General features: G+C 43.3%; 1 protein-coding gene across 5 annotated transcripts in view; it reads left to right on the top strand.

Moving 5' to 3' along the window:
* Positions 1 to 459: 459 nt before the first annotated feature.
* BICD1 (BICD cargo adaptor 1) overlaps positions 460 to 20,305 on the top strand; it is a 147,708-nt gene continuing 127,862 nt past the window's right edge. For all 5 annotated transcript variants that reach the window (XM_054168101.1, XM_054168100.1, XM_009899641.2 and 2 more), the window contains exon 1: positions 460 to 758. In XM_054168101.1, the coding sequence (XP_054024076.1) occupies positions 546 to 758 (213 nt within the window). In that variant the 5' untranslated portion in view covers positions 460 to 545. The remainder of the gene's footprint in view (positions 759 to 20,305) is intronic.

The following is a 20,305-nucleotide window of genomic DNA, read 5'->3' as shown; positions in this document are numbered from 1 at the left end:
GGGTGCCTCTGCCCGTGCCCCGGCGCTTTGACGTTGTTTCCCCTCTTCCCCGGCGAGAAATGCCAAACCTGAGGACGCTGTCATCTTAAAGAGCGCAGGGGAGGGACTGTGTGGAAGGGAGGCGGAGGTGCCGGCTCCCTGGGAAGAGGCGGGTACCAGACGCAGCATCTCCCCGGGAGCCGCCGCACCAAGGCGGGCTCCCGGCCGCCCCACTCGCCGCCCCGGCCTCCAGCGCGCCGCCGCCTCCCAGAGCAGCGGGGGCTCGCCGGCTCGGGCGCCCCGCCGCCGGCAGCCGGGGCTGGCGGAGGCGAGAGCGGCCTCGCCGCGTGCCGGGCGGCTTGGGGAGGCGGGGCGGGCTGCAGCTGCGGCGGGGCGGCCCGCCTCCGCGGTCGGCGACGGCTGCCGCAGGCGGCACCGGCCCCCATCCTCATCCTCATCCTCGTCCCTAGTCCGGCGGCGGTGCCGGTGCCGCCCCCCGGCCGCGCCCGCCCCCTGGCTGCCTCGGCGCGGCGGCGGCGCGGCGGCGCGGCAGTGCCGGCAGGGCTATGGCTGCGGAGGAGGTGCTGCAGGGTGCGGACCATTACAAGAGCGAGATTGAGCGGCTGACCCGGGAGCTCTCCGAGACGACTCACGAGAAGATTCAGGCGGCCGAGTATGGGCTGGTGGTGCTGGAGGAGAAGCTCACCCTCAAGCAGCAGTACGACGAGCTGGAGGCGGAGTATGACGGCCTCAAGCAGGAGCTGGAACAGCTGAAGGAGGTGAGCGAGCCCAGGCTTTTGTCTCTCCCTGCCACCCCGTGCCTCTCAGGGTCACGCAGGTCCACCGGGTGCGGGGAGATGCGAGGAGGGTCCACGCATTTCCATCTCCGGAGCCCCGGGCCAGCCCCCTGCAGGTGGGGAAGCAAAGATGCTCGGGCCCTGGAGAGGTTGCGGGGATTCGCACCGTGGGGAGGAGGGGTTTCCTGGGGCCGGAGGATCAACCGGGACCATAGAGCTTAAGGACGGATTACACAAGATTGCAACCCCCCTGCCCTGGGAAATTTCCCTGGAGCCGGTGCCGTGCTTCAGCTCCTGCCGCCGGGAGCTACAACTTCTGGTAACAGGCATCTGCAGCAGTGGAAGATGCCTGTGGTCATACCTGCATCGTTCAAGGCTTTTTTAGGAAGAGGATATTAAGCAGCCCATAGCACGAGTACTGAGCAAACCTTGTCTATAAGGATTCGAGGTCTATGTAAACAGTAGTCTGCAATGCGTGAGGAGGGAGACAATTCCTTTCGAAGTTATTTATAGACCTGCCTTATTCTGCCAATGACGGGAATTGCTGCCATTAAAGGGGGAGGGGGGCTTGAAGTAGCCATACCATAGTCTCGAGGTCATCCTCCCACCGGTGGAAATTAAACATCTGCATCATGCTCTGAGGATAAAGTATTTGATTGGAGAGGTGCTTTTGGTTTCCGTGTGTTTTTGTAACACCCGAAGTATTAAGTAGATGAGTGCTACCTCTTACCTTTCAGCTGAAAATTCATCACTCTTCCTCTGTTTATCATTAAGGGCAGTAACTTAAGGTTGATACAGTGCACATACAGGGGAGCTACAGAAGGGGTGTGTGTGCACACATGCAGCACTTTTATCTCTACATATTCTGGTATTTTTATGCTTAGAACATAAGTAATTGCATATGTTGTAAAGGGAAGAGAGAGTATCAATCAGGTATCTTCCCAAATTTAAAAGGTATCTTTCTGCTTCACAAAAAATATATATTGCTGTATGCAATGGGCAGAAATTATGTTCAGTTAGAAATCATGAAAATATCCCATATTGAGGGAAGCCACTTAATAACCTTAGATTATATATGAATATATTCTTTAGAATGCTAAGTGATGCAATTTTAGAAGTAGTTGTAATAAAATAAAGGTTTCATTTTACTTGCAGGTAAATGAGTTATGCTGCAGACTTGATTCAGTGTCTAGAGGAGTTGGGGAAAAAAAAAGAAAAAAGTCTTTTCAGTTAGAAGAATAAAGCTGTATTTCAGACAAAAGGAAAAAAGATCTTAACCTTAAACTTGATCTCTGCCTCCCCCCCTCGCCCCCCTAAGCTTATGCAGTAGACTCAGGACTTCAAAACCAGTGATCACAGGTTGAGAGATAGAGATACCTAACTTGTGCTGGCATGAAGTCAGTGATTTTTGAAATGACCTGGCAGTAACTGTGGAACAAATTAAGGTGGGAAAGTGCAATGCAATTTGGGGGTGGGTGGGTGGGCACATGAGGGGCTAAGGGTGTTGGGGAGAAAGAAAAATGAAGATAATGCAGTTAGCTGTTAGCCCATCATAATACTGGAAAAAAAAGAAGTCTGATCAGAAACCAGGATGACACATGGCTACAGACTGACGGGATAGTGCAAGGAATTGAGTTGAAATGATTAAACTGGAGGGGCTGGTCAGCATGAGTAACTGAAATCAACGAAGGGCACAAATTCTCTTCCTGTTTAACTACCCTTGAAGTCAAAGGGATTGCATGCTCTGCAGCCCAGAATATCTCCTGAGGGCCTGTGCCTTCATGCTGTGCCAACCACAGCATGGACACTGAGGATATCCACAGAGAGAGGAAGAGGAGAAATCTTGTGGTTTGCCTGATGCCAAGCAAGAGTAGAGCCTCTCCAGTTTCCAGTTCAGCCCTGGGGCTCTGAATGCCAGAGCTCTCCTTTGCTATTGGTAGGGTATTTCCATCTCTCATCTCTGCTGCCAGAGATTTTTTTTTTTCTTGCAGCTAACCTTTACAGGAAAAAGAACCCTGATTCTTACTGCACATGCAGCCCTGTGAAGGAATTTGCTCATATCCCTTCTTTCTGTTGCTGTAATCTCTTTTCCAACTTCTCTGCTACTACCTCCATTATGACTGTTCCATGAGTGCAGATCAGACTTGTAGCTGTGAGATGTAGGCAAATGCCATCTCTGGTGACACTAGCAAGGCAGAATTCAGGTGGTTTGGGCAAAGTGTCTTATGGAGATTTAGGGATGTAGATTTTGGAGCTGTAGGGTTCTGTCTGAAAGCTCTGTGTCAGAAGTAAGAAGACAGCTTGTTTATTAAGGCTCTGTCCAAAATATGCGTAGGGTTTTTGTGTACCTTCTTCAGCAGGCCCTGCAGAGGATGTGCTGGACAATGTGTGGTCTCCATGGTGGGACATAAAAGCACCATGACTTAACAGGAGCTAGGAAGACTCTTAGCATGTCAGCAGGGATCTGTGCTTCTGCTCTTACCTCATGGCATCTACAGCCTCTCTGAAGTTGTATTGGAGTATGGAAATGAGACCTTAGGTTTGCTCTGAAAGGAAGTTTATCCCTTCATAAGGATCAGTAGATGCAAGAGTGTGGGTCAGTTTATGATTAAGCTTACCTTCCCTTCTGTGGACTTTTTCTGAACAGATTCAGTTACTGGGCTTGAATTTTATTGAAGTAAGTCTTAATTTTTTAATGATTTCATTATTAAATGATTGTGTTCTGCTGTTAGGAGCTCATTGCATTTATTGCTTAGCAAACAGAGCTGTCCATCTTTACTCAGTCATGTTTTAGCAGTCTAAGATCTGAAGTCTTGTCCCATCTTACTTGGCAATTCAAAACTCCAGTGAACTTTAGTGGGGCCCTTTCCATATAGATCACAATAGTGAGCTTCAACTGTATAACTTCCATTGTTTGGGAGTGAGATAGGAAAGTAATACCATTATAGGATGTTGAAGTAAAAGCAAATTGCAATACATTACATTAAATATTAATACTTGTATACAGGATATACGCTGCCCACCACGCAATCTGATCGTTTTGGTAACCTCTGATGTTTCTTATGTTGTACTCGGAGTTCTCTGTTTTAGCCTAAGACTTTGAGGTCTGGGCCATGTGACATTATAAAAACTTTGAAGTTTTAATTGGAGAACTTATAAGGACATTTTCCAAATTAGAGCAGTTATTACACATGTAAGTTGTCCAAGCAGGACCTGGGACATCTACCAGCTATGAGCTTTGTGTTTTCAAAAATGAAATGAATGGCAGGAATGTGAAAAGGTACACTCTCTTTTGTTGACTTTACCAGCATTCAGTGTTATGAGATGGAGTACTTGTGGTCCTGGTGATAAGCAAGATTGTAGCATTAAACAAAATATTATTATTCTTAAAGCTTTATTAAATTTAATAGTGTATTTTTCCAGTCTGTAAATGTTTCTGTGTCTTAAGTGATTACAGCTCAGACTAGTGGTATTTTGGGCCACAATAGTTTCAGGGCCCCTGTTCAAAAAGTTTCTTTAACAGATGTGCCTTTCAACCTGCAATCCATAAGAATGCAGAGAATAAACCTCATTGCTTTTAGTCATGGGAGTGAAGGTAGCCTGTTTTTACTGTCTTGCTGAGTTGGGAGTTTAATTACCAGCATATTTTGTGGAAAATATTTTCTAGTGATTTTGGTAGCTGTGGTCTTACATGTTCACATTGCATTTGCTGTAATGATATTGTTTGTCATTAGTTTTCATTCTTTTAATGAAGTGTAAAATGGCTTCATATTGATCTTCTTGCCTGGGCTGTCTGCTCTCTCTGCTTGAGCAGGGAGATACGATGAGTTGATCTCAGAAAGTCCCTTCCAGCCTTAACCATTCTGTCACTTTATGATTAGCTACTGTGCACTTACAGCCTGTATGTCATTTAAGGCTGAGAAATATTAGTCACATTGTCATGACCAAATGGCGTGGAAGGCAGCTTTGGTGTCCCAACTTGGAAGATATGTAGACTTAGAGAATTTCCAATTCTCAGAGAATCAAATCATGAACATAGCAGCTGGATAGATCCTTGGGTCCCTCTCCTCGACTCCCTTTCTGAGTGGTTTAGACAGCATCTCACTTGGCTTCTTAGCTTTTATTTCATTCTGTGGAAGTAAATTCTTCCACTGGATTACACACAGCATTGGATGCCCAACTTCCAGGCTGAAGATGCACTTCAGTGTTTGCTCTACCTTAAGTCAAATTATCCTTGGTAAATTATTGGAAACCAGGCTGCTGGTGAGGAGTCCTATCCTTGGCAGGACAAAAATTGTTTTCTTTATGTCACAGAGATGTTACATCAATGATTATGAGGTGCTTAGTCAGCTTCCTAATGGGGCTTTCAAACAATTCTTGGTCTGCAGCTGAGAAGGGGTTTTGAGAAACAGAGCTGAAGGTCTATCTGGCAGCTTCTTTACTGTTTGGCTCTTCCCTGCACTACTTTACCATGAGTGACTCAAGCTCCAGCTCATTTCTCTTCTGACATGGTGCTGCCCATCCAGCTCCCACACTGTTCCCTGAAGGGGGCATACACCCCCAACTCTGCCTTTTCCATCTTTGAAGTGTACAGCTGGTGGGACTTCTCTGGATTCAAAAAAGGCAGAAGATTGGGAGACTTGCTATGCCAAATACAGCTCTGTCTGCATCACAGGATGCTTAGGAAATGGTGAAGCAGCTCATAAATTCCCAATGAGATGTTCTGAATTTTCCACAAAGAGGTGTTTGTCCCAAATATATAACTTAGGAGGTGTGAACTGATGGCATCTCAGTGTATCTTTTCACCATCTTCCAGTAACAGTGTCTGTGGGCTTGTGCTGGATGAGGCTTAATGTTTTCAGCATCTCATTCTGATCTCAACACTTTGTCCTTAGTGTCTGTTCACATTATGTCACTCAGAAAGGTCCTGTTGTCTAGACCCAGCTCAGATATGAGGATAGGGCAAGGGTGAGTGAACTGCAGATCTGCAGGTACAGTACTTGGATGCTCTCAGCACTACTGTCTCCTCCAGATCTCAGCCAACATGATCCCTGACTCAAAGGTGTATCTTGCTAATGTAAGAACAGTTGAGGTCTGCTTATATGGAATGCCTTAGCAGACTCAAGCAGCACCTTCCAGAGCTCTCATTTGGTTATTACAGGCTTGGTGTTGACTATCTGGGGTCAGGTCTGTGGCAAAGGATTTGGGGGACAGCAAGCTGAACATGGGCTGGCAGTGTGTCCTGACATAGAAAAGGCTAACACTGTCCTACGCTGTTAGCAGAAGCATAGCCAGTAGTTTGGGAGCAGTATTACTGCTTTCAAATTGACACTTGCTAGACCCCATCTAGAAAACAGCATCCAGTTTTGGGCTCCCCTAATTCAAGAAAGACCAGCTTCAGCAGAGAAGACTCCTGAAGCTGAACCACTTGCTCTGTGAGGAGAGGCTGAGGAGGCTGAGCTCATTCAGCCTGGAAAAGAGAAGGCCATAGGGCACCCAGAAGCAGCCTGCTTATACCTACAAAGAGGTTATTAAGGAGACAGAGGTATGTTCTTTACAGCAGTGGATTGTGGGAAGATGAGAGATGACTGACATAAATTGAAACTAGAGAGGTTTAGATGGGATTTAAGGTAGAACTCTTTCTCCATGAGGACAGGCAGTGCCACAGGTTGCCCAGAAGAGGTTGTGCAGTCTCTTTCTATGGGAGTTTTCAAGCCCTGACTGTATACAGCCCCAGGGAACCCAGTGTGAGCTCAGAGTTGACTATGCAGTGAGCAGAGGGTTGGACTAGAGATGCAAGAAGGTAGATGGGAAAGGACCTTGAACAATACCAGGTCTCTGAGGAGAGCCACTTTGTTCAGTTAGATTCCAGTAGCAGCTTGCTCTGAATTACTCATACATAACGGCATAGCTGCCTGTAACTAGAGACCAGTAGCAGAGCCATAGCCCCAGTTCATGATTGAATTTCATTTTCTCTTGCTTGTCATTAAGACTGTGTTGAAGTGCAGTTTGATGTGCTGGTCTCTCAGCAAGACAACTCTGTCTCCCTTTGTCATTCCTGCCCCTGTTCTGGCTCTCAGTTGTGCAACTGTTTATACTGTCGCGCCAGGGTAGGAAACTGACCTCAGTTAAAAATAACCAAGGAGGGGTTATCAGTAACCCAGATTGGTACATGATCTGGTTCATGATAAACTGGCATGAGGATAGGAATGAATGTGGAGGAAAGAGGGGGACAGGATGAACTGGTTGAACAGGTACTGATGTTAAAAGAGATGCTCATCAAATTATGGCCAGATTGCTTCCCCTAAGAGGAAATGAATCCTGTACATTAGCCTACAGAAAACATAAACAGCTGAAATCATCTTAGGAGAAATGAAGGCTATTGTTATAGCTTTGGCAGCATGCAAAGAAAGATGTAGATGAACCTTTCTTTCCACCCCCCCACTCCCCCAACACCCGGGACCTGCATTGCCAGTTGCTCTCAGTGATTTTGCCCTTATGAGCTGGTACAGACAAATATGTGATTTTAGTACTACTGCAACACCCAATCCTTAAACAATGATAGTCAAATTTGAACACTGGGGGCTCACATGCTCCTAAAATAATGATCAATTTGTTTTCTCCCAGTAGTTAAATTATTTTCTTACTTTCACTCTTTCATCTCTAGTTGCTCTCTACAACTACCTGAAAGGAGGTTGTAGACAGGAGGGGGTTGGTCTCCTCTGCCAGGCAACCAGCACCAGAACAAGAGGACACAATCTCAAGCTGTGCTAGGGAAAATTTAGCCTCGAAGTGAGGAGAAAGTTCTTCACAGAAAGAGTAATTGGCCATTGGAATGGGCTGCCCAGGGAGGTGGTGGAGTCACCGTCCCTGGAGGTGTTCAAGAAAGGATTGGATATGGGAGCCATGGTTTAGTTGTCATGAGGTGCTAGATATCAGGTAATAGGTTGGACTTGATGATCTCTGAGGTCTTTTCCAACCTGGTTGATTCTATGATCTAAGGAATCTAAGAAATTCCTCCCTAATCTGAGGGATTCTGATTCAATCAGAGGTTGAACTCAGCGACAATTAGAAGTTGCAACTGGATTTTATATCATGGAAAAGTTAATTTTCTGGAGATTTTCTGGAAAACATTGGATTAGTGTGAAATCTACAACGATCTATTGACGTATTAATGGGTGAGCCAGGCATTATTGTTGTGAAGTACTTCCTCTCTAAAGCTCAAGAATGTAAAATCAGGGTTCACTGAGCAGGTTTTAATCTAAGGGCTCACGTCTGTTTGGAACTGTGTCTTTTGTAATGGATTATAAATGCCATATTTTCACCTTCTTTTAGGTGAAGTATTTTCCCTTCCCTTCTGTATGGCATTGTGGATTTTCTTTTGAAGGGGTTATTTGTGCAGTCTGCATGCACAACAGCAGTCAGATCAAAACACCTGGCTTTACTGAAAGTGCAACTAGGGGCAAAACAGTGGTGGAGAAAATAAGATTTGGCTTAAACCAGTAATTTGTGAACATTCATCATGGTAAAACAAGGAGCATTCTCAAAGTCAGAGTAAATTTGCACCTGGGCTGCTTTAATATACCTTATGCAATTGGCAGTTGGAGGAAAATATGTGCAAGATCATATATTTTGCTGGCTGTACTGAGGGCTTCTGGAAAAAAAGAACTTTCTTCTTGAACAACCTCTCAGTTTTTCAAATGAGCTCAAATAAGTTAATTCTTCAGCACTTTGCTTAGCAGCACACCAATGCAAAACCACAAGAAAAAACAATGAGGCTAAAATCTGATTCACTGCTTGTGCATGCATCCCTCACATCTCTGCTTCCTTTGTAGGGCTTTGCTGCACAGCTGCCTTTGCTATGGATTTCCTTTGCTTATTTGTCTGTTACCTGGGGGGTGGTGGTGTGTATGTAATGATTAATTCAGTATGGTTCTGTACTGTGCATTTTTTCTTGGGATGATTTCAATGTACAATAGCAGAGACTGAAAAGCATGCATTCATTTCTGCTGAACTGTCTTACATTTGTGACCTGACTTGCATAGCCCTTTTCTTTCCTCAGTTCCTTGTGAACTCAACAACACTCTATTTTAGGGGGGAGGAGAGAAGATATTTTCCTAATTTAGAGAAATTGATGTGGCACATAGAGACATGAATGTACCCTTTGTCCCTTTATCCACTTGCATCACTAGCAGCAGATGATTATGAAGAGAAACCAGCAATTTTTTCATACTGCACTGTGAAAGCAGTCTGTGAGTACAGACCAGCCACAGATGGAAGTAGTTAGGACTAGGCAGAAGATGAAAAATGCATCACAGCAAGGGCAGGTGCCTAAAGCTGAAGTATGCAGGAAGAAATTAAGATAGGTTGCAGATTAGTGTTTTAATGGGAACCCTACTTGCCCCTGGTGGGTAGTATTAACAAAAATGTCAAGATTATAGTAATTGTATTTCTGAATTTCTTTCACTGTCAAAGTTTAATTGACTTAATTGTTAAAGGAAAAAGCAGGCCACTGTCCTAAATCTATGGTCTTGGGACAGATCTGTGAAAACAGTGAAAGACTTTTAGCATTAATAAAGACTGAAATTGGTCCACTCCTCTTGTCTGCATCTGTCTTGTGGTTCCTCTTTCTGTCTGCCGCCCATCATTTTCTGCCTTTCATTCTTGTACAACATTCATCTCCTGTCCATGGTGGTTTATTTGCTTTATAATATTTTTGTTGTTGTTGTTTTAGTCTTTGCCTTGCATCTTTGTGTTAATTTGCTGCTCTGTAAGACATGGAGCTGCTTTTAGTCATTGTGTAACTGTAAGAAATCTGGCCAGCTGTGTCAGACTAGACCTTCCATACATGCTGAGGTATTGCAATGACATGAGTGAAACCTAGAAATACTTAGAAATGTTGCTTTAATGCAGGTTGGAAATGAAACAGCAGTTGATTTGACAGCTTTGCTTTGTAGCAGCCTCATGATTAAAATCATCCTTGGAAAGATCACTTTTAAGGCAGCTTTACAATTGGATAGGCTGCATGTGTGCACATGAAGAAGATACTTTTTTCATGAGGTTTTGCAAAAATCAGCCCTTTAAAAAAATATTTTATGGTTTCTGGAGTTTATTTATTAAACTCCAGACAGGAAAACTGATGGCCAGTGAGTTTAGGTAACACACACAGTCCTTGTGATCAGTGCTGGGAGTGGACCCTGTTACCCACATAGATGTGCTATACCCTCTCTATTACTCTCACTCACCTGAATCACACCTAATTGGCCTCTGTGCTGTGCAGCTGTTAGACCCATCTACACAGCAAGGAGTTTTCCAGTGCTAGCTGTAATATATACAATGCTGTGCTTAACGAGGAAGGATAAAAGATATCCTCAGTTGCCACTTAGTCATCTTTTACTTCAGCCAATCATTTCTGGAACATTTCAATTGGATTATGTAAACTTAATCTTTCCTTGCTGTTCTTTTCTTGTCTGTGTGTGTTCATTTTTAATTTTGTGATCACTCAGAGGTCACACACACAGTTGTGAAGTGAAATGCCATGCATTCAGCATGCACACTGGGAAGTTCATCCACACCAAACAGTTTTTCCTTGGTTCCCCTAAGTCACTCTGGATCGATTTAAATGTTGTTGTACTGAGACTGAACTGTGAAGTCATCACTGACTAATGGCCTCATCCATGGAGGGAAGCTGAAAGTTGTTAACAGCTATGGTTTTCACCTCTGTTTTGGATGCTTAGAGGAAGAAAACCATCTCTTAGGAGTTCTAAAGCTGAGATGGGAAGATGGAAAAGGATCAGCAATCCTCGAAGTATAAAGATAAGAATTTAGGTCAGGTAAAGGAAACAGGTGGCTCAGTGAAATAACTCATTTATAAAAGCTTGGCTGTTGACCAAACATGAACACAGCATGATTTGAATTTAGTCTTGTTCAAGACTGGACTCTTGTCTACTCACATCCACAAGGCAAGACGCAGGATTTCAAACTGTGCTAAATCTTGGCCTCATATGTTCAACAAGATAGATCTCTCAACCTTTTGACATTCTAGTTTTAGAAGAGCTAGAGCACTTGGTATGATGGTACACAGGAAGTTCACAGCTGCATTAAACTGTGTAACCGTAGCCTCTGCATCTCAATTTGATGGCTAATCCATCATAATCCATACCTAACAACTATTGTTCAATGTGAAAAATTATGAGCATGTAGATCACAAACAGGCTCAAGGGCATATCTATATCAGAAAAGTAAAATGTTGCAGGACACAACCCTGCACAATAGAACAGGATGGTTTGTATTGCTGAATTTTTTAAATGGGATTCATGGGTGCTGGTTAATGAGAAGCTCAACATGAGCCAGCAATGTGTGCTTGCAGTCCAGAAAGCCAGCTGAATCCTGGCTTGTATCAAAAGCAGCATGGCCAGCAGGTCGAGGTGGGTGATTCTCCCTCTCTATTCCTCTCTCATGTGTGCCCAGCTCTGAAGCCCCCAACACAAGTGGGACATGGAACTGCTAGAATGGGTTAAGAGAAGAATGCTGAGGAATCTCTGTGCTTTGTTGGATGCAGTGGGGAGTGTAGTGGTCAAGAGTGAAGAAAAGGCTTGAGGTACTCAGTAGCTTCTTTGCCTCAGCCTTTAGTAGCAAGAGCATTTATCTGCTGGATACCCAGCCCCCTGAACTGGAAGATAGGGATAGGAAGCATAATGAAGCCCCCATAATCCAAGATAGTTAGTGACTGACTGCATCATTTAGACTTACACAAGTCTATGGGGCCAGTTGCCATCCACCCAAGAGTCCTGAGGGAACTGTTGGAAGTGCTCACCAAGCCACTTTCCATCATTTACCACTGGTCCTGGCTAACAAGCGAGGTCCCAGCTGACTGTAGCCTGGCAAATGTGCCACCCGTTTACAAGCAGGGCTGGAAGAAGGACCTGGAGAGCTACAGGGCTGTTGGTCTGACCTCTATGCCAGGGAAAGCCATCTTGAGTGCCATTATGCAACATGTGCAGGGTTATCAAGCCCACTCAACATGGGTTTATGAAGGGCAGGTTCTGCTTCACAAACCTGATCTCTTTCTATGACAAGTGGATGAGGGAAAGACTGGATGTTGTTTATCTGGGCTTCAATAATGGATTTGATGCTTATTAAAAATGTACTCTCAATAGCTTGTAGTTTGTATAATTAATGGTAGTATTAAAGACAAGTTGTTTGTTTGTTTGTTTTTTAGGTGGATGGGAAGTGTTTTTATCATACCTTGAATTGTTCACAAAGCATTAAAAGGTTGAACTGTTCTGGATAATTCCGGGTGTTTGCACAGCAATTGCAAAGATGCAGTGTTTAGTGTTTAGATGAGAACATTTACGTTTGGTCCTTTCTTTGATAACTGCCTGTGATTCTCTCCTACAAACAGGTAGGAAAAGTTTAGATGCTTAAGCATCTTATGTGCAGAATGGGTTCTCTAACAATACACTCTGTATTCAGGATTGCATCTCAGTGTCATTTAGAGCAGGTATGACTTGAAGACCAACCTTGAAGTTCTGGCTACATGGGTAAGTCAAAGATAAAACCAGGTAATGATTTGATTGTTGAGTCTGCACCCACCACAGGCTGGCAAACAGCACTGTCATCAAGATCTATGCGACAAAATGTGTTATAAACAAAGAATTTAGATTTCTTCCTACCAAAGGAGAGAGAATTGGCATAATTACTGTGTCTCAAACTTGTGGTCTTATTCTTGCAGCTTAATGAATTGTCATCATTCTGCTGAGCTTCAGTAATTGAACATGTGTGTGCATTTGGCTATATCCAGATGTGTAAGGGTAAGGTAAAAAGCAATCAACCAGCTACCTAAACAAACCCTAGTAGAAACCTGAAGAGTTTTCAGCTGATGTGTATTTTCCATCTGCAGTAAGCTGGGAAAGTGCACTAGATCAATTACTAACCCATACAAATTCAGTCATAAATCTTCATCCTTGTGGACAAATTTTTAAGTAGAATGTAAGGATATGGCAACAAAGACTCCCCTGTGAAATAAAGTGCATGATATGTAACTGTCAAGTAGTTAGATGGAATATACTTGTCTGTATATAGCAATATGGGAGATGGAGGCCTGTGGCCTCTTCTAGGTGTTTGGGCATTAGGTAATTCCAATTTTGGGTACCTCTGTGACCTCTTTTTGCCCACATAATTTGTAATTACAGATCACACTTTTCTGGGTGACTACATGTAGATTTCAGGATATATATTTGGGCTCCTGGCTTTAAATATTTTTGCTGTAATTTATATAACACTACTTCATGACTTGTGATTTCAGGTCTTTCCTGACTTCTTGTGGAGAGAGGTTTATTTAAGAACAGAAAATGCAGTGATGCCTTGAGTATAGCCTTAGCACTTAGTGTTTTAAAAGTACTTACTGTTCTTTGGGCTGAGGCTAGAGACATTCAGAGTTATGCCTACACTTTATGGCTGATGCATTTGCTTTTGTAGCAGATTAGAATGATGAGAAGACACTTAAGTCTAAAATGAGCATATAATTCTTGTTTGAGTATAAATAACCCTTTCCTTGAGTATAAGAGGAAGAAATGCAGGTACAGACCAGACTTTTTATTCTGTGAAGATCTCTTATTTGCAAGATTCTTCTTGAAGTGTTTCCCCTTGTTTCTTTGCTGGTGAGAACTTGAGTTGGGCACCCATAAGTGAAGTTGGGCAGCGTACCGCAGTTGCTGCTTTCTTGCTGTTACCCAGGGATCCACTTGCTAATGATTCTGCTCTGAAGAAGTGGTTTTGGAAAAGGGGATCCTGAATTTTCCCCCAAAACCTTGTGGCAGAGACTCTTCTCCTGACAGGTTCCTCATCTCAGCTGAGGCCTCTATTTCAAGTCTTTTTGCAGTTGTTTTTTTTTAGAAGAAAGTAATCCACTACTTGAATCCAAAAATCTGCTAAACAACATTTTTAGGAACTTGCAGTCCAGTGTTTTGTGCTATCTGTGGAGAAAGGAATTGCAGCTTTGTAAGTGACAATGTTAGGAATAGTCAAGCACTTCCCAGAGCACTGACATAGATGGATGCAGGGGAAAAGCCAGAGGGAGTGAGTCAGCATGACCTTGGCTGCTGGCAGAGGGTTGAGTACTGTGTCCAGCTGTAACAGCCACTAACACTGGCCCCAGAGTGTACTGAGAGGAGTTTTCAGTGAATGGCATGTGTTTGACAGGTGTCACATGTATATAGTAGCAATAAAAGCATCAGCATAAACCAGTTTGTAGTTATTAATAAGTAATTTTCTTAGCAAACAGGTCTAGTTCTTTGTTACCCCTGTGTAAGAACAGGCTGTGCTCTGTTAAAGCAGAAATGTTCTGAAAAATCAAAATGCTGCTTGTTTCATGAGCTGCTCTTCTACCCACTAAGTCTCAGCAGTGTGGGATAGATTATTATTTATTGCTTGACAGTAGTACTTGGGGATTCTGCAATGCCTGGCACAAGGAGTTTCTGACATATAAATAATAGGTTAGAGGGTTTACAGTGGGAATAGGCAACCTTGTCAGGGATTTGTCATTAAGGAATAGTAAGGGAAATTGACAGATGAGTAATTGAGGCCCAGAAACTGGGGGAGAGGGGGGAAGGGAATGATAGGCTGTTCAGCCATAATTTTATATGCAATCTGTGGCTGAATCACAAAGAAAACACAGATTTTTCTCAGATCTAATCCAATCATTTATCTCCAAAGATTCATCCATTTAAAGAAGCCAGTCAGCCAGAAAGCAAAAAGAAATCTGCCCTGTACTCACTGAACAGTCTGTGCACAGGCAGTACCTCCCACTGGTGCCAATGTGATCAGTATGGCCATTTAGGGATAGTGTTGCTGGTAGTTTTGCTACTGTAACAAAACCAAAACTTAAGGAAAACTGAGGATCAAAAACATATGGAAATGTGTGGTTTTTTAACTCATTATTTGTTAGCATTCAGTGGGGAAGCCCATGTTATTAGAGACCATCCGTAGCTCTTCACCTGCATCCTGCTCCCTGTGGATCTCTCCCCCTTCTTCTTACTGTTCTCTTGTGGTTTCTCTCCCACATACTCTGGTGATCCCAGATCACATGGAAATTACCAGGGATCTTAAAGTACATCATCATCTCTCACCCTCGGCTGCCCTCTCCCCCTCTGGAAAGTGACCACTCCTGGCTACTACCCCAGTATTTTTAGCAGTCTTCCTACTCCTTGCCACTTATCCCTTTCTGAATCAGGACTCTTTGTTGTGACTCAGATTTTCACATCAGCATTTACCAATTCCTACATCTGGTTAAAAGGCTTAATTTCAGTTTGCTCTATCCCACATCTAGTTGCTCATTGCAGGGGGCAGAAATACCAGCCATCGCTCCCTCCAAAGAATGCATCTTATCTCTCCTCACCCACCATCTCTTGAGTAGCCTCACCCCACAAAGTACCTCTTGTTCCTACTGCTGCATGGGGAAAAACTAAATGACACAGTTTACAGTATTGAGCTCCAGCATGTGGGATGCCCTTTGTAATATGTGAGAAGATTTCTTTCAGTCTATGAGGCGTGACTTTTGCCATTCTTTGGGAGCTTGGGGCAGCTGAAATCTCACAGGGTATGTTGAGCACTAAATCGGGCTTCTTGCAGAGCTGGCAATGGTTAATGTCAGGCTTGGACTGAGATATTGTAGAGAGTGAGCTCCGTGGGGCAAGGCCTGCCCTTGCCTGCCTGTTTGTATTGAATGTAACACAGTGAGCCTCTATTCTTCGTTGGGACAATTAGGTTCTATGGCAATATGAGTAATTAATAATAATAATGGGGCCTCTTCTATGGATGGGCTGTTAGAAATAATTTCCTTCTGCCAGTTGCTTCTCTAGAATGTGGTTTTGAACTTTGAGATCCTGAAAGAGATAATCAAAACACAAGCAGCTGTCACAAACCTTTAGCTTTGTTTGTGTAAGCAGTGGTGGAAATTCCCAAAACAAAATCATCAAATGGCTCAGTGGTTTGTGCATCTTTTGTTGCAGTATTGAGCTCTTATGCAATGGACCCTTGTTTGGTTAAAGACTCTTCTCACTAAGAGTGCGTTTCAACTGTCACTATTTTTAATGAGGGGAAAAGAAGTGAAATCATGCAAAGGAAAGCACTGATCCCCTGTTGCTCTGCACCTGATTCACTTACGGAATTCACACAGAATTAGCTGTGCTCTGCGCTGCCATGAGGGTGATCCAGTGGCTGCAGCTGCAAGGGATAAGCTCTTGTTTACAGATGTGGTTTGTAAGACAGTGGCGACTGAATCCTGTCTTCACCCATGCAGTAGCTTGGGCCTTAAAGGCAGGGTAATTAATTTGGTTGCTTTGGCACATCACAATCCTTCAACAGCCCTTCTTCATCCCCTTTGCAGGAAGGACCGCATCTGAGCTACAAGTTGCCATTTAGATGAACCTAGTGAGCTTAAGGTAGTACAGTGCAAGCAACAATGTAACACGAGGCCTTCTGTCCACATGGTTCAGTTCCTTCTGTCCATCTTCCTAAGATGTGCAGATAATCATTCTCTGTAATGTTTGTAACATGGGATGAGAAAGTACCAGAAAAATAGTTGCAATTTACAGCTGCTAAATCGGACTGCCTCTGTCCCCATTAAAAAAAGCCATATTGTTTAATTTCTGCTAAAGTTCTGGTGCAAAATAATCTAGTCAGTTATCATAGGCTTTCTAATATTGACTTTTTAGTAAGGCATTTCTGTGTAAATATTAGATTTCCACATAGTGCTATATACCTGTGGTAATTATCCTCACTTAAAGAAGTCTTACTCATAATTTATGAATGGCCCAGACATTCCCACAAATTCTGAATGTTCAAGTCTTTTATTGTAGGTATATACAGACAGTCATGAAGAAACTAATTTAAAATTCATATGGATTCAATGCTGCATAAAGTGACAGTTTTTAGTGCCAAACAGGCAGTGAGATGATCAGGGGATTATGCCCTCATGTGTAAGTGAAGTCTGGTAGTGGCTACTGCTGCTGAATGCCTTTGGGAAATAAAAGTAATTTGTGTGCTGTTAGGATCAGGACTCTCATCTTCTGGATGAAGCAGTATCTAAAAAGAGGTTGAATTTTGATGACATTTTTTTTCTAGAGAGAGCACCTCAGGATAAGAGGTAGGTTTGATGCACTTGAAGAAAACCAGGCTGACCCAGTTCTTCTGCACGGTTGGGGTTTACAGGAATAAATTTACAGCAGTCCAAAGAGACCAAGTATTCTCGCTCTTCCTGAAATCCCACCACAGGGATAATTAAGCCTTCAGTCATACAGATTATTACTGCTGTTGTTTTAACAGAATAAGGGATTACTTGCCTTTGCCTATTATCTTCCCTTCACGTGCTTCCTCACTGCCTTCTACTTGTTGCCTGATCCCTCCTTAATGGAGTTCTGGAGAAAGTATGTGAAAAGGAAAGTCTACAGTCCTTAGTCACAGTTTTAGTGATATTGTGTGGAAAAGAGAAATGTAGGGCATTACATGCACAGCAACAGGATCAGATGAGAAATAAAATAGGTAATGGGTTAAGCTGTCTGCTTCCTCCAACACAGGAATTGGGGGGAGGGAACCCAAACCAATACACAAAGAAACCGCACAGCTGAGACAAAGAACTGACATAAGAGGTTTTGCTGGGTAAATGAGAATAGCTTAGCACAATTAACTTATTTGCAGAAAAAGAAGAAAGCAGCATCAAACAGAAGCCAGCAAGCCAAAAGCCTAGGCCAGGGACCTACCCCTCCACCCCTCCTTGTCCTAGGGCCATGTCAGTGGAAGAAAGCCAGCACCCAGAAAAGCCTGGAACCCAAGCAGCAACTGGAACAGGAAGCCTCCTACTTAACTTCAAGTGCCATAATACTTTGCTCCAGCCAGCACTTTCCTTTTTGAACTGGCATAAGGTTCATGATGGTGTGAATAGCAGCAGACTAAAACTCAGCCTATGACAGCCGTGAAGGAGCAGGGAAAGACAGTATGTCTCGGGGGGTAGGGATTTTCTGTGGTTTCAGCAGAGAAGCCTTGTGGATCCTGATTAAAAAGCTATAAATTGATCTTAAGCAATATTCAAGGAGCTACTGCTCCTGCCTCAGTTTTCATGCCAGAGCTGGTAATTACAGCTTCGATCTGTGTGTTTCCAGTGCTACACAAAGTAAAGAGCAGCTGGCTTTAAAATCTTTAGGTGTGCCCTTGAAGGCTAGGCCAGCTCAGTACAGATTAGATGCCAGCACAGGAGCTGTGATTAAGGGTATGCTTTGGCTCAGGGTCTGTTACATTTATTCTGGAGGTATTTGATGCATCAGGGAGGTTAAAATAATAATAAGAAAATAAATCAATCCTGCCATGTTAGCAGCGAAGAAATGAGACAGATTAACTCATAGCTGCTTGCTCTACAGTTCTGCTGGATTTTAAACTCCTCATGCTGAAGTGATGCTCCAATGGGAGGGAGTTGCACTCTGGAACATTGGCTTCTGTTGCTGGTGAAAATGGGTTTACACAAATATGGTGGGTTGTAAATTTTGCTGTCTCTTGTAGGTAAGGTGGTTTGGACTGCCTGGGGCTTTTTCAGAGGGTTGTTCTGCTTTGTTAGTGCTGGAACTCTAAAGACACCTTTCCCTATAAGGGAAAAAGTAAGGGTACCCAAGGAGAGTGGTGGACCTGGATTTTGCTTGCCACTGGCTGTGTGCCATAGCAGTAGGGGTTAGCTGGGTGGGATGCCTGTGGAGCAGCCTAGGGAGTCTTTTCAGGGCTGTGTCTCCTGTTTCCTGTGGGACAAAATTTTGCATTTTTATGAGTATGTATTTATATGGCTTTGTATCACTTCCCATATGGTCAGAAATGCTCCATGTGCAGGCTGCATGCCTGTGAGAAAAGTCTAGTTGCGAATAGCAGTTCAGCAGTTTGCTGTATGTCTTTGTCTTGGCTGTATACAACGTACTGCCTATAGAATGTTTTGAGTTGGAAGGGACTTTTAAAGGTCATCTAGTCCAACCCTTCTGCATTGAACAAGGATACCTATAACTAGATCAGGTTGCTCGGAGTGCCATCCAACCTGACCTTGAACGTTTCCAGTATGGGGCACTGACCACCGACCTGCGCAACCCCTGCCAGTGTTTCACCACCCTCAATGTGAAATATTTGTTTCTTTTATTAGTTTAAATCTGGTATGAAATCATTTCCCTTTGTCTCATCACACCACACCCTGCTAAAAGGATTGTCATTGTCTTTCTTATAGGCCACCATTAAGTACTGAAAGGCTGCAATAAGGTTTCCACCTTCTCTACTCCATGCTGAGCTACCCCAGGCCTGTCAGCCCTTATTTAGAGGAGTTCCAGCCCTCTGACCATTTTTATGGCCCTCCTTTCGATCTGCTTCAGCTTCTGCTGATACATTCTGAAAGATGCCACAATCTTCTGAGACATGCTTGAGTAAATAAAGCCTTAAATAATGCCTTTTCTTCAATTCTACAATTTTAGTAGCTTAGCTGTGAAAATATAACAGCAGTGGTAACTGAGCTTCTGGAATCTTTGTGTTTTTTTTTTCCTGAGTATGTGTGGGAAGTGGTGAACTCAGTGTGACTTTCACATCTTTATTGGCAAAAAAATGAGTGACATTTAGGAAAGTCTTATTTTTAATGTTAAACTAGTAGCTCTACCATGAAATTGAAAGCACAGAATCCTGAAATGTCACTTTTTCTACCTTGTTTTGAGAGGTGGCAACAAAAAAGAAAAGCTGGTAATTCAGTGCAAAACTGCATTTTTATTTTGTCTGCAGTCTTGGTAGATCCCATGAGCTAACCAGGGTTTACACATATGGTAGAGCTGACACAGACTGATTTTCCTGTTTCTTAGCTGATGTTTCTGTGCCAGTACATTAATGTGAACTTCCATAATCCATTCCATAAGAGTGAATGTATTATACTAAATATAGTCCTGGAGGTGTTCAAGAAGGGGTTGGACATGGCACTTGGTGCCATGTTTTAGTCATGAGGTCTTAATGATTTTTGAGGTCTCTTCCAACCTTGGTGATTCTGTGATCACTGCTTTGTTTTCATGTTCCCATCTGTATATTCCAGCCTTCATCTGACAGTTGAGGCTTCTGTATTCTGGCAGGTGCTGGCTAAGATGATCAAAAGAATTAGAGTTAAATGTTTGGTGTGTGTTTAGAGTTATGCACTTCTCAGCTTAGCAAGGATCTGGATGTAGTTTTCAGCTCATCATGGATGGTCTTCAGAGAGACTTCAGCTGACAGTTGTGGAGAAAGTCTGTTACAGCCACAAAGTAGGTCCTGTTTCTAGGCTTCAATTTTTTGTGTTATCTGTAGCAGAATTACATTTATTTCTGCCTGCCTGTGTATATTATATATGTAAGGCTTGCCTCAAGGGCAGCATAAGCTGTTAAATTCATGATAGTCTCTATGAAAGAAAACAGGTGTGAATAAACAGATACTTAAAGTTACTGCCCAGCTGCAAATGTCTGTACTAGTGGTTCTGGTTAAGGGGAAAATATTCT

Source organism: Dryobates pubescens, chromosome 15 (assembly GCF_014839835.1).
Source record: "Dryobates pubescens isolate bDryPub1 chromosome 15, bDryPub1.pri, whole genome shotgun sequence".
Taxonomy (NCBI): Eukaryota; Metazoa; Chordata; class Aves; order Piciformes; family Picidae; genus Dryobates; species Dryobates pubescens.
Note: the sequence above shows the minus strand (reverse complement) of the source record. Positions and strands in the feature narration are given on the sequence as shown.